The sequence below is a fragment of the Eumetopias jubatus genome, unplaced genomic scaffold (genome assembly GCF_037043125.1).
Source record: "Eumetopias jubatus isolate StellerSeaLion01/CBP00866 unplaced genomic scaffold, mEumJub1_p1.0 scaffold_2, whole genome shotgun sequence".
Classification (NCBI taxonomy): Eukaryota; Metazoa; Chordata; class Mammalia; order Carnivora; family Otariidae; genus Eumetopias; species Eumetopias jubatus.
Genome location: NW_028274808.1, coordinates 3,253,935 through 3,267,744, shown reverse-complemented (window position 1 = coordinate 3,267,744; position 13,810 = coordinate 3,253,935). Strand labels below are relative to the sequence as shown.

Here is a 13,810-nt window from a genome sequence, read left to right as displayed (position 1 = left end):
GCACACACAGGTATGCATATATGTGTATATACACATGTGTGTGTCTCTACAGCTTGGAGCTTGCTAATATCAGGTATTCATATGTTGAAAATTTACTGAAGTTCAAAATATTATGATACTTAAAACGATTGCATTTGTAATTTTAATATCATCCACTTGTTTTATATGCATCTGCCAAGTCTTTTATTTGAGACATATATGTGAACTTTATAAAGAATGAGAAGTTACTTGAGATTTAAACATTGCAATCTTATTCACTCCTAAATTAGATTTTAAGGGAAATAAGAATCTATAATATTTCAATTAGGTTTCTAAACACACATCAAGTTTTTACCAAAATTAACTACTCATTTAACTGAATAACAGATTTCTTAGCTGCCATCAGACAAAAATCAAGACGTATTTCTAAATATGTGCCAATTGTGTTTAGCTTATAGGACTGGTCTTTTAAGGCAAATTAACATATTATTTATCTAAATAATATATCAGAAGTGATCTATTTATTTCAACGCTATGATTTATATTCTAAATTGGTACACATAATTAATTGTACACACTTAAATATAGAGTGGGATACTAGATGTATGGATGGATGGATAGACAGATATTTAGAGGGAGGGAAGGAGGGAGGGAGGGACAGTAGAGAGGGCTGGCAAATCCCAAGTGTTCATTATATTAAAAGTTGCAGAGAATATTGGGGATATTTATAGCTACCATATTTGGAATTTTGAGTTGTAATTTTGAGTTTACAGACAGTTCCAAATTTTGCCATATTTCCTTATTTCTTTAGATGCATATGCTAACTCTAAGATAAACAAAGCATCAGTGTTTTCTAATGGAATATATGCCATTTCAGCCCACGCCTGCAGACAACCAGAAACGCCAGCCCATGCGGATGTGAGAGCGATAGATCTCCCCACCTTCGGTTACACCTTAGTGTACACCTGCCATCCGGGATTTTTCCTCGCAGCCGGGTCTGAGCACAGGACGTGTAAAGCAGATATGAAATGGACAGGAAAATCACCTGTCTGTAAAAGTAAGTCACTGATGAGGGAGTGAACACACATCCCTGCAGAGCAAGGAGGAGCGCCGGCAGCCCATCAGGCTAGCTTCCAGGTGTAAGATCCATCAGGAAACAGCATCCTGGAAGTGATGTCAGTCACCCCAGCTGAATCTGTGTTCATGTGGTGAGCTGTGTGTGTGAACGTGTGCGTAGTAAGTGTTCGGTACAATGGAGGCATAGTCGAAGCAGACACGTAGATAGTGTTATTTGCTATTCACACTTCAAGCCATGGAGAGAAGCTGTTTGCTTCTAGAAAAGCATTATGAGTTAAAAGGACAGTAATATACACCATAGTTTTGGAAAATGTACATTTTTTAAATGAAAATGGCAAACATCACCAAGCACTGGTGGATGTATAAATTAACTATCTGTTATTCTTAAGACCACAAGCTGTTTGGTGGTGGAATATACATTTATGTATTCTTTACACTGGTTCAATTTTTTTTTAATTACAAAGGCAATTAGCATGAAAATGCCTTAATAACAAGTTTGTGTATTTACAAATAAGAGTAATATATCAGGGTTGGATTTGATAATAGCTGACTTCTCAGATTCTCCACCAAACATAGATCATAGAGGCATCAAATACTAAACAGCAAAAGCAAAAATTATGGAGTGTGATAAAATCTTTGACTTTAGTTTTACTTTCTTGGAGCCTATTCATAGTTCTCAAATTAGGAATTCATAAGATATTTGTGTTTCCCTTGCCCTTCTCTGTCAGAAATGGAAGAATACAAACTTCAAAAAGGTAATTTGTAGTTTGACACAGAACTGTAAGCGCTAAGAGATTTTGAGTTACACCCAACTTGATAGACCAAATTAAACACTCTGCAAGGGAAACAATTTGGTGTTATTCCATATCGACTCGTACTTTCATTGATTTGAGTGAGGACTTGGAAAATTAAGAGGTTATGAAATCTTAGTTATTTTGTAGACTACCTTTCTGTTGCGGCCAGCATATCCCAAATAGGAGTGAGCAAAGGGCCATAAACCACCCTCATTTGCAAGGCTCTCTGTTGTAACACACCACACCTCTTAGAGCTGCATTGGTTTGCACCAGTAATCTCCATTTTTCTACAAACACAAAGGATATTCTGCTGTGAATACAGGGGTTTAAAGTGGATATGTATATGACATTCATATTTTGTAGAACTTCAAGAAATCTGGAGAAAGGAAAATTGCTTCAATTTGACATTTTTTCAGACTTATTCAAAAATACATGTTTTTGAAAATGATAATTTGTCTTTTTACTTGTAGGTAAAGGAGTGAGAGAAGTTAATGAAACAGTTACTAAAACTCCAGGTTTGTATACCAGAACAGTTCTAGATTTAAATCCAATAAGTGACTTGTTCTCTACTCTGCACAGTGAAACAAATTTTAACACACAAATTTCCGATTCCATTAGTCCATGATCGAGTTAACGTTTCAATTATGGAAAACACTGTCTACACAGATTCCTCTTTCTTCCATAATGGTGGATGGTCAATGAGAATAACAAGACTTGACTTAGGAGGAATACCTTTGGCATTATCGCACACTGTCTCATGAAAAGGGGCCTCAGGCATTTTGTGGGCAGAACTGGACATAAAATATTGATAATAGAATGTGATATAATGGAGAGCCTTATAAAGAGGGTTGCAATTCTTTCCTCTAAACAGGAAGCTAATGTAAATGAAGCATTGTGACAGCATCACCTGTCCCCTTGAGCAGTACGAATGTGGAGTTCCATTTTTTTTTCCAAGTATCCCCATAATTGGGGCATCCTCTGCCTCCTAAAATGTTCATTATTGCTCTTTGTTCTATGTGGTGCGTTGCTCAATGCATGACACGGAAAATCTGAAAGATGCAGTCCTGTTTCCTAAGGAAGATGCTCACTACTCCAAATCACCTGGCATGTTCTATCTGTGTTATAAATATAGAGACTGTTTTAATAATTCAGTGTGTCCCCAAATTATAACTTAAGTCAACCTTTTTTTAACAGAAATAGAAAACTTTTAAATATATAAGTTCATTTCCCTAGTGCTTTCCTTATTCAGGTTTTAACACCGATTTCTCAGACAGGGAGGTCTATTCTGACATCGACTGTGGAGACTATTTATGTGATGCTCTTTTAAGTCACAAGGCTGTGTTGCACACTTCAGTCTCAGACAAGGGCAAATGTCCCAACATGATGAAAGGACTTTTTCCAATGTACACCATGAAGTATACAGACTACTTCCGAAAATCATTGTGAATGATTCTGTTTCAATGTTAAGTTCAAATCAAATACAGAAATCAGTACTCTTTATCCAGGAACATTTTCTTCAGGGGAAGGAAACAATCTGTTGTGGTGGTGGTGTGTTTGTTCTGTTTTTGTTTGCTTATTTTTTGTTTAAGATACCAAAATACTTGCATACCTTATTTTGAAAGTGCATCCATTCTCATCAGTACACCTCTTTTCATTCCCTCGGAAGGGTCTTGCTAATTGAACGTGGTTCTTTGTCCAGGTAGTGAATCGTAACACACCTCAACGTCTGGTTGTGGTGTTACACTGTAAATGAGAAGGGCCCTGAAGGACCACCTTTGCCACGTTGCCCATGGCCATATTTGGATACAAACAAGCTGCCTCTCAGACACTGGTTGCACCTTACCGTACAAAGTCAGGCACGACCCATCCGTCGGACACACCAGCCAACCAGCCAAGAGTCTCACTCCACTAACGGACTTGAACAAGTACATTAATAGCTTCCCTTGAGTGGGAACATTCTAATTAAGGGAAACAATCTTGGGCGCCTGGGTGGCTCAGTTGGTTAAGCGACTGCCTTCGGCTCAGGTCATGATCCTGGAGTCCCGGGATCGAGTCCCACATCGGGCTTCCTGCTCAGCAGGGAGTCTGCTTCTCCCTCTGACCCTCTTCCCTCTCGTGCTTTCTATCTCTCATTCTCTCTCTCTGAAATAAATAAATAAAATCTTTTTAAAAAATTTTAAAAAAATGGGAAACAATCTTGACACTATTCTAAAGGCTGTTAATGTTGGTAAAGGAAAAGAAAGTCTTCGGGTTTGACATTTGAACCTAGGCTCCTGTACAGCCACCAATGGACAGGCAGACATGTCCATTGTCCCTTATCAGTAAGCAAATGTGTTAGATGTCTGTGTTTTTATCATAGTTTCTAACCTATTTAACTTTTTAAAGTTATTATTATTACAACTTGAGTCTACCGAGAGCCACAGGAAGTGATGACATTTTTTCTTCTTAAACTCCTCTGTGGCTAGGGTAGGTTTTATGAGTGGAGCTGGTCTGGGAAGACGGGGAAATGGCCCTGAAAAGGGACCCATGAACACAGGCCCAGTCTATGTGTGGGCTCATCACTGGTTGCTGCAAGTGGATTTGCTAAAAAACATATTTAGGGAGAAATGCATCTTTCTCTACGTACATGACATTTGACACCATTGGCTCTGACTTTGTTAGCAATCTGGGAGTGTTTTTCACAAGCATGGAGGAGTGTGGGTGAGTGGGTTGGGCCCTCCTCAAGAGGTGAAGACCTCCGGACTCAGAGCAGCTCTGTCTTCATGACCTGAGTGGATGTCCTCCACTGGTGATTTCAAGTGCAAGCTTTCTGAGGGCAGGGAACTCCTGGCAGATGACACAGGTCAACTCTCTGAGCCTTCTAAGTCTTTCAGAGAGTTCACCTAGATGTTAATGAAATATCAATAGTAGGTCAGCCAACATCTTCTCATTATGGCACAAGAACCTGCCGTCCTAGAGGTAGCACTGACTCACCACACCCTCTGGCCTTGGCAGATCCCTTCAGACAGGAATGCTTTGGCACCTAAAGTAGTTCTCCAACAAATTAATGAATGAACCTGTATGTGCATCTCACAAAATCTCCCTCCTCATTTCACTTCCATCACACCTATGCTGTGAAGGGCCTGGGATAGGCCACGTCTGTCCTCATCACCATCCCGATCGTGATCTCTCACTTGACACTTAGTATGCCTCTGTGTTGCAAAAAGATCTCAAACTAATTTTTCTGTGTGTGCTAACACTCTTCTGTTTTTTTTCCCCCCAACAGTTCCTTCTGATGTATTTTTTATCAATTCCGTGTGGAAGGGATATTATGAATATTTAGGGAAAAGACAACCTGCAACTCTAACAGTTGATTGGTTCAATGCGACGAGCAGTAAGGTGAACGCCACCTTCCTTGAAGCCTCTCAGGTGGAGCTGAAATTGACAGGTAGGCCCTGAAGCATTTCCTTTTATGAAATGCAGAATGTGATCAGAAGCATACCCTTTATCCTCTCACAAGGAGAGAGCTAACATTGATTAAATGCTTATTAACATTACATGGCTTTGCGTAAGCTACATCTCATGGGATCCTCTCGGTAACTGTGGTAGGTTGGTATTACCTCGTTAAAGATTACAAAACCAGTATAGAAAATCTAATTAATTTGTTCCAGATTAGGCACGTGACATAATGAGTCAAAGGTGTGAGATTTATATCCAGATATGCATGTCTACAAACTTCATTCTTACAGTATCCTTCTCTTCAATTCATGTGCTTCTTAGGAGATTTTTTTTTTTTTTTTGGTCATTCCATTGTTAATAAGCTAACAACAACTTTGATTTAATGCCAGACCCCATTTTAAGTACTTACATATATTATCTTTCTCATTCTTACCTCAATCCTATGATGGGAGCATTCTTACCAGACACATTCTTTACTGATAACAGAGAGAAACAGAGAGAGAGACAGACCCAGGAAACTGGTAGCCTTCCTAAGGTGACGTGGTAGAGGTAGCATTTGAACTCAGGAATCAGAATTTCAGAAATCTGAATCTTGAGCCAACATTCTTACCCATTAAGATACAGGACACCTTTATGACTATATCTAGTGTCTTTTAAAAAAATTTCATTTATGTCACTTCTTACAACCATGTATCCTTTTCTACAGACCCACCCCATGAGGGCTGGAATTTTCTGAGTTAACCACAAGGCAGCCCTGGGTCTGAACACTAAGAGGCTCCCAAATGGTTTCTACTTTTCCGCTCATCACCAGACAGATGCATGCTTGACCTTTAGAAAGTATGATGGCAGGTCAGCCTCCCGCCCATTCTTCCCATTCCACTCTCCTGCTTCCTGAAAGTAGGAAACATCTAAGCCCCTGGATTTAGGAAAAACAAAATCATTTATACTCAGCAAAGTTTGGCAGGCATCTGATTGTGAGTTTGTGGTCTCCTGGCCCATACACGGTTTTGCACCTCGAGCCTGTGAATGGATAAGTGATTTAGGCCATGGGCTCAAATATACATGCATGTCAGAATCCACTGAGAAACTTCTTAAATATCCAGATCCCTCCGTCTTAGCCAGCTGCATGGGCAAATCTTTTTCTTCGTGGAGTTTGGACTTATTCTTTCCCAAAGAAGATGCTGCCCTGTGACTGATGCAGACAGCCTCTGTGGAGCAGAGCTGGGATGTCTGCAGTCCAGGCCTGGTAGGGTGTTTGCATCACGGGCTGTTCCTGCTGAGTCCCAGGGGACACAGAGGCTCCTGGGTGTGTGAACTATGATTAGGAAGACAGTAGGGGAGGAAGGGAGCCAACAGGTGTGGAGTGTCAGCCGACACACTGATACTCTGTTGGTGCTGCTGTTGGATCAGCACAGCAAAACTCATGAGCGTGTATCTCATTACGTCTACTGATGGCTTATCATCCTGGGGTTCAGAGTTTTACAGGTTAAATTGGATGCCAACAGCACAGAGCTGCCTGAGGTAGAAACGGACTCCCACCCAAAATAAAGCCTCAGGGAGCCGCTTCCTGTCCTCCGACCTGAACAAGCAGTTCTCTCCACCCTGTGCTCCCGGGCAGTGGGGACCATGCCTGGGACAGTAGAGATTTACTTCTTTGTTTTGAGTTAGTCGGAATTCAGTGCTGCATTCCCTGAAACTAGCAGCATGATCCTCCCTTGAACCTGTCTTCCCGGCCCAGAGGACACTTGGGTGTGTTATTATCCATTTAATACTTGTTTGTTTGTTTGTTTACCCATTTCCTCCAGTGGGTCAGGAGTTAGCTCTGGCTGCAGACACACTCCCTGCCCGCCTGGGCCACACCATGACCTCTCATCTCTGGGCAAAATTAAGCTGTCACTCCAGCTGCCTGACAGGTAGCTGAGAGGTATGATCATTGAGTCCCTCCTGCCCAGAATTGCATTGGTGACACAAGCATGCCTGACACACTCTGTCCACTACGCTGTCCATTTTGTTTCAACAGGTGCAGTTCATCTGTAGAAGTAGAAATATCCGTGCTTATGGTCACAGTCTCTTTGTCCTCACAAATGAGTACAATATGGATTAAAAATGATAGATTAAAAAGAATACTATAATTGAATGTGTGTTACCTTTATTTTTGTGGGATAAATATGTTGAATTTAATGAAATGGGTTGTACCCATTCAAGATAAGAAAAGACTTAGGAAGTGCCTTTAAAGAAAACAGAACGACTAAAGCTATAAATTAAGAATAAAAATAATTTGTGACTAAAGCTATAAATTAAGAATAAAAATAATTTGTTATTTCTAATATTGTCATCTCTGTACCATACCACAAATCAAACAGAATGAATGACTGAGTTATTAACCCTTGTGAATTCCTACAGTGTAAGAATAACTGACTTTGATTTTTTTTTTGGTAGGAGTTTACAAGAAAGAAGAAGCTCACTTACTTCTGAAAGCATTTCAAATTAAAGGTCCCGCAGATATTTTTGTAAGCAAGTTTGAAAATGACAACTGGGGACTAGCTGGTTATGTAAGTACTTTATGTGGGGGGCTATCACTCAGCACGGGGGCTGATCTTTGCGGCCACCAACAGGGGATGGCTGACGGGAGCCGTGTGGCGTCTGCCCCTTGAAAATTCACTGTTCCCTCTGCTTCGCAAACAGCATGGTCCTTTCACCCCTTCATTTTAAGAAGGAGAAAACCTAGTTTCTGAAATGAAAAATAAATGAATAGTTACAGCTGGGGACAGAACCTGAGCGTAGATCCACATTCTGTGCTTAACACCACATTGCACCAGAAATCCGAACACAACCATTGGGTAACCACTCTAAAAGTTTGAAAAAAAAACATCATTTCCAGATACAGAGATTTCAGATGTCTCATTGAGATCCTTCTTTGCCAGGCAACCATCGTATGTGTTCTAATTCATTATCTGACATAAAAGTATACGGCCTCAGGTAATATTCACCAGCCAAGAGCTGCGTCACAAAGTGATTTTGACATAATGTAGGCGATATAGTAATTCATATAAACTGTCCCCTTTACAAAGGTGGGTTAGCCTATGGATATGTTGTAAATTTCACTATTTCAAGGTGAAAATGAGATATTGAGAATGTAGATGTGAGTTGAAATTCACGTGTGTCTTTTCCCACTTTTTAATTGCTAATGTGTCACTGGAAGGAAGGACAAAAAACAAAAAAAATATTTAACCTGTAATATCTAGCTGTGAGAAATACAGTTATAGTATGATCGAAGAGATTATTATTAATCCTCGCTATGCATTGTTTTCTTCCTTTTCATGTGTATCAGGTGTCATCAGGACTCGAAAGAGGAGGATTTACTTTTCAAGGTGATATTCATGGAAAAGACTTTGGAAAATTTAAGCTCGAGAGGCAAGGTAACTGCTCTTATGTTATGTGTTGAAATCAAATGTCAGGGGCGCCTGGGTGGCTCAGATGGTTAAGCGTCTGCCTTTGGCTCAGGTCATGATCCCAGGGTCCTGGGATCAAGTCCCACATTGGGTTCCCTGCTAGGCGGGGAGCCTGCTTCTCCCTCTGCCTCCGCCTCTCTCTCTCTCTCTCTCTCTCTCTCTCTCTCTCTGACTCTCATGAATAAATAAATAAAACATTAAAAAAAAGAAATCAAATGTAAATTTGGCCTTCAAATGATTGTGCTGAAAAGTAACGGGAAGGAACATAAACAAATAATGGGAGGGATGAACGGATTTTACAACAGAACAAAAAATAAATGCTATGAATAGCAGAACTGACAAATGCAAAGCTGGAAACATGCAATCTGTGTGCCAGATATGGAATTAATATCCTTAACCTAGAAAGAGATACTAAAAATATGGGAAAAACAAAACAAAGATGAAACTCAATTAAAGAATCAAGCCAAAGACATTGTCCTAAGAAATTTATCAGAGGAATTAGGAGTGGCCAAAAGCTACGAAAAAATCTTTAGTTTCAAAAAATGCATATTATGGTAACAAAGATTTTTCCATTTTCAATTACTAGAATGTCAAATTTTCCAAGCAGTTATTCTGGGGAACAGTATAAATGGCCACCGGGGTGCTCCATTTTGGGGGGTGTCTGAGTAGATAAGGGCGATTTGACAACACCTTTCCCCCAGCGTGTCTGCCTTTGGAGATTTCAACTAGACGGATGTGAAAATTGTTCTTCTTGCATCTCCCACGTCTATCATGAGAGAGTTGATTAAGTAAATAGTTTTATGCCACATGTCACATTAAATAGGAAGCTAAATTTAATTCAGCATATTTCATTAAAGAAGTGAAGACTGTGTATTGATGGGCAGAGATATCCATGACTTCTATGGGAGAAAAAAAGTTTACTGTAGGTAGCCAGACAGATAGATCCTCCCTCCTATCTTTCTCTACACCTTGATATTTACCTTAGTAATTGGAGAGAAAAAAATCACTGGGTTAGAATCTTATGTCATCTACCAGCTAGTTTTGTAATGCAAGATAAGTTGCAATCCTCTCAGGCCTCTTTCTTCATCTGACATTACAGTAGGGAAGTCAATTCCGGGTTGTTACCAAGATTAAGAGGCAATGTAAAGTGTTTGCTTTGTGCATGCCAAAGCTCTTCCCACATGAAAATTACTGCTATCGTTGGTGCCTAAATGAATGAGAAAATGCCTTTTTGTAAGATTAGCACCACATTTATTGTGAACAGTATAGACTTCTTTATACTTTGCTTGTAGAATAACATTAACATAATACTTTTCTAGAAAACACTAAGTCCATATAGGCTTTGAGACCAGAGCTGCTTTCAGAGGTACATGAGTATAATATTCTGTGATGGTTGTCATTGATTGCCCATTTCATAAGACATTTATCAAGATACTGAGGTATTCCAAAGGAAAGGTATCCCAACCTGTATATTATATTTAAAAAACTATGTGATGTGATGAGCACGGGGTGTTATATACAACTGATGAATCATTGAACACTGCCTCTAAGACTAATGATAATATGTTAGCTAATTAAATTAAAAAAATAAGAAAATACTTGATCAAAAAGAATAATCTTAAAATATTCAAATTCCAACTTCCAAATGCAGTGCTTCTAAATAAAGAGCATTAAATTATAATGTTATAAATTATAAATTAAGAACCATGGTGGACAAGGTCCTTTAAATTGGGTTATGTTATTTCGAGGTAATGAAATAGAATAAATGCATTGGACCAACACTAATGATGAGTAAAGTTTTCTCTTGCTCTAAGCCAAATCCCTGCAGTTATCTGTCCTCCTTTCTCCCTGGGCACACGCTCTAGTAATTCCACTGAAGGATGCCCCGGTGAGCTGTACAAGATACCCTGTGGCTGTCTGGGTTTACTCATCCGAGGAACCTGGCCTCCCTATCACTGCACTGTTGCAGATATCCTTATATGACACCGTTTCTTTCTAATCTAACAAAATAACAGCTTGCTTTAACAAGTAATCTTTATTCTCGTGTGATGATGAGTTTATTGTCAGGAAAACAGTTTGCCTCACAAATAATTTGAATCCCAAGCAAGCCTCCCGTTTGACTAATTAGAAAATTTGACATTTCAATATGCTTCATCAGCGACCATTCATCTCAGATTTGGTTAAACCCTATTTTTATGGATAAAAGTAAACAACTTCTTCATTGTCTCCAGTCAGTAGATAAATGGGAAGAAAGTGATGATTATTAAGTGGATACTAACTCAAGTTGTGTTGAAAGTCCAATCTAATGCAAAATGCATGTAAGAACTTGACCATTCTCTAACACCAAACACAAAGATAAACTCAAAATGGATGAAAGACCTCAATGTGAGACAGGAATCCATCAAAATCCTAGAGGAGAACATAGGCAGTAACTTCTTTGACATGGCCACAGCAACTTCTTTCAAGATACATCTCCAAAGGCTAGTGAAACAAAAGCAAAAATGAACTTTTGGGACTTCATCAAGATAAAAAGCTTCTGCACAGGAAAGGAAATGAAGAGGCAACCCGCAGAATGGGAGAAGATATTTGCAAATGACACTACAGATAAAGGGCTGGTATCCAAGATCTATAAAGAACTTCTCAAACTCAACACCCAAAAAACAAATAATCAAGTCGAAAAATGGGCAAAAGACATGAACAGACACTTCTCCAAAGAAGACATACAAATGGCTAATAGACACATGAAAAAATGTTCATCATCATTAGGGAAATTCAAATCAAAACAACATTGAGATATCACCTTACACCAGTTAGAATGGCAACAATTGATAAGGCAAGATACAACAAATGTTGGAGAGGTTGTGGAGAAAGGGGAACCCTTTTACACTGTTGGTGAGAATGCAAGTTGGTACAGCCATTTTGGAAAACAGTATGGAGGTACCTCAGAAAATTAAAAATAGAGCTACCCTATGACCCAGCAATTGCACTACTGGGTATTTACCCCAAAGACACAGATGTAGTGAAAAGAAGGGCCAGATGCACCCCAATGTTCATAGCAACAATGTCCGCAATAGCCAAACTGTGGAAAGAGCCGAGATGCCCCTCAGCAGATGAATGGATTAAGAAGATGTGGTCCACGTATACAATGGAATATTACTCAGCCATCAGAAAGGATGAATACCCAACTTTTACATCAACATGGATAGGATTGGAAGAGATTATGCTAAGTGAAATAAGTCAAGCAGAGAGTCAATTATCATATGGTTTCACTTATTTGTGGAACATAAGGAATAGTGTGGAGGACATTAGGAGAAGGAAGGGGAAAATGAAGGGGGGGAAATCGGAGGATGAGACGAACCATGAGAGACTATAGAATTCGAGAAACAAACTGAGGGTTTTAGAGGGGAAGGGGTAGTGGGATGGGTTAGCCCAATGATGGATATTAAGGAGGTACTGCATGGAGCACTGGGTGTTATACGAAAACAATGAATCATATCATTACATCAAAAACTAATGATGTATTGTATGGTGACTAACATAACATAATAAAACTTAAATTAAATTAAAAAAAAGGAAAAGAAACCAAATGATATTCTGGTTTCCCCATGTAAACTGAATTGCCCCACTCCCAACCCCAGGTACACACATGCATGTGCGCGTGCGCACACGCACACACACACACACACACACACACACACAGAATGGAAGAAAGCATTATAAAGTATGCATCTGATAAGGGACTTGTATCCAGAATATATAAAAGGCTCATATGGTTCAATAACACAGAGGCAAATAACCTAATAAAAAGTTGACAAAGGATTTTAGTTGACATGTCTCCAAATACCTGCAAATGATCGATAAGCACCTGAAAAGATGCTCAACATCATGAGTCATTTGGGGAACATAAATCAAACCACAGTGAGACACCACCTCACAAGCACCAGGATGCCAATGATCATACAGATGAGCATGGCGGAAGTGTGGAGAGATTATAGCTCTTGTACCTCGTGGATGTCTTGTACAAGTGGTCCAGCTGCTGTGGAAAACAGTCTGGCCATTCATCAAACAGTTAAACATAAAGTTACCCTGAGATGCAGCCACTCCACTCCTACATGTATGGCCGACAGATCATGTATGAGGACATATGTTCACACGAAAATGTGTACACGATGCTTATAGCAGCATTATTCCTAGAGCCCAAACCTGGAAGCCACTCAGATGCCCAGCAGCTAATGAATAGATGAACAAAATGTGGTATATCAATACAGTGGAATATTATCTTGAAGACCTTATGCTAAACAGGAGGAACCATTCACAAAGAAAACCCCACAAATTGTATGATTCCATTTATATGAAGAGACAGGCAGATCTAGAGACAGACAGAAGCTCAGTGGTTGCCCAGAGCTGGAGGTTGGAGGGTGAGGAATGACCTCTGAAGGACACTTTTTCCTTGGGGGGAGACAACAGTGTTCTCAAATTAAATATAGTGATGATTGTAACACAGTGTAAATATACTAAAAAAAACTTTGGACTGTATTTATGCTTTATTATTATTGTTATGTATATTTTATTTATTATTGAAGTAGAATTGACAATCAGTGTTATATTAGTTTCAGGTGCACAACATAGTGTTTCCACAAGCCTATTCATTACTCAGTGCTCACCATGAAAAATGTAGTCACCATATGACATTATTACAACATTATTCACAGTATTCTCCATGCTGTGCCTTTCATCTCTGTGACTAATTTATTTTATAACTGGAAGTCTGTATCCTCTTAATGTATTTCAGCCATCCCCCTACCCACCTAGCTCTGGCAACAAATGGTTCTCAATTTAAGGGTCTATTTGCTTTTCGTTTGTTTTTAGATTGCACACAGAAGTGAAATGATCTTGTATTCGTCTTTCTCTGACTTATTTCACTTAGCATAATACTCTCTAGGTCCATCCATGTTGTCACAAATGGCAAGAGCTCCTTCTTTGTTTTAACTGAGTAATATTCCATGTTGTGTGTGTGTATGTACACATATATGTATATCACATATATACACACAGACACGTATATGTCAC

The 13,810-nt window shown here is 39.3% G+C and overlaps 1 protein-coding gene across 1 annotated transcript in view; it reads left to right on the top strand.

Annotated features, from left to right (window-relative positions):
• CSMD1 (CUB and Sushi multiple domains 1) overlaps window positions 1-13,810 on the top strand; it is a 1,681,733-nt gene that overhangs the window by 1,660,500 nt on the left and 7,423 nt on the right. The window contains exons 67-71 of the mRNA XM_088021297.1: window positions 857-1,036; window positions 2,321-2,365; window positions 5,116-5,277; window positions 7,728-7,840; window positions 8,620-8,707. Of these exons, the coding sequence (XP_087877423.1) occupies window positions 857-1,036; window positions 2,321-2,365; window positions 5,116-5,277; window positions 7,728-7,840; window positions 8,620-8,707 (588 nt within the window). The remainder of the gene's footprint in view (window positions 1-856; window positions 1,037-2,320; window positions 2,366-5,115; window positions 5,278-7,727; window positions 7,841-8,619; window positions 8,708-13,810) is intronic.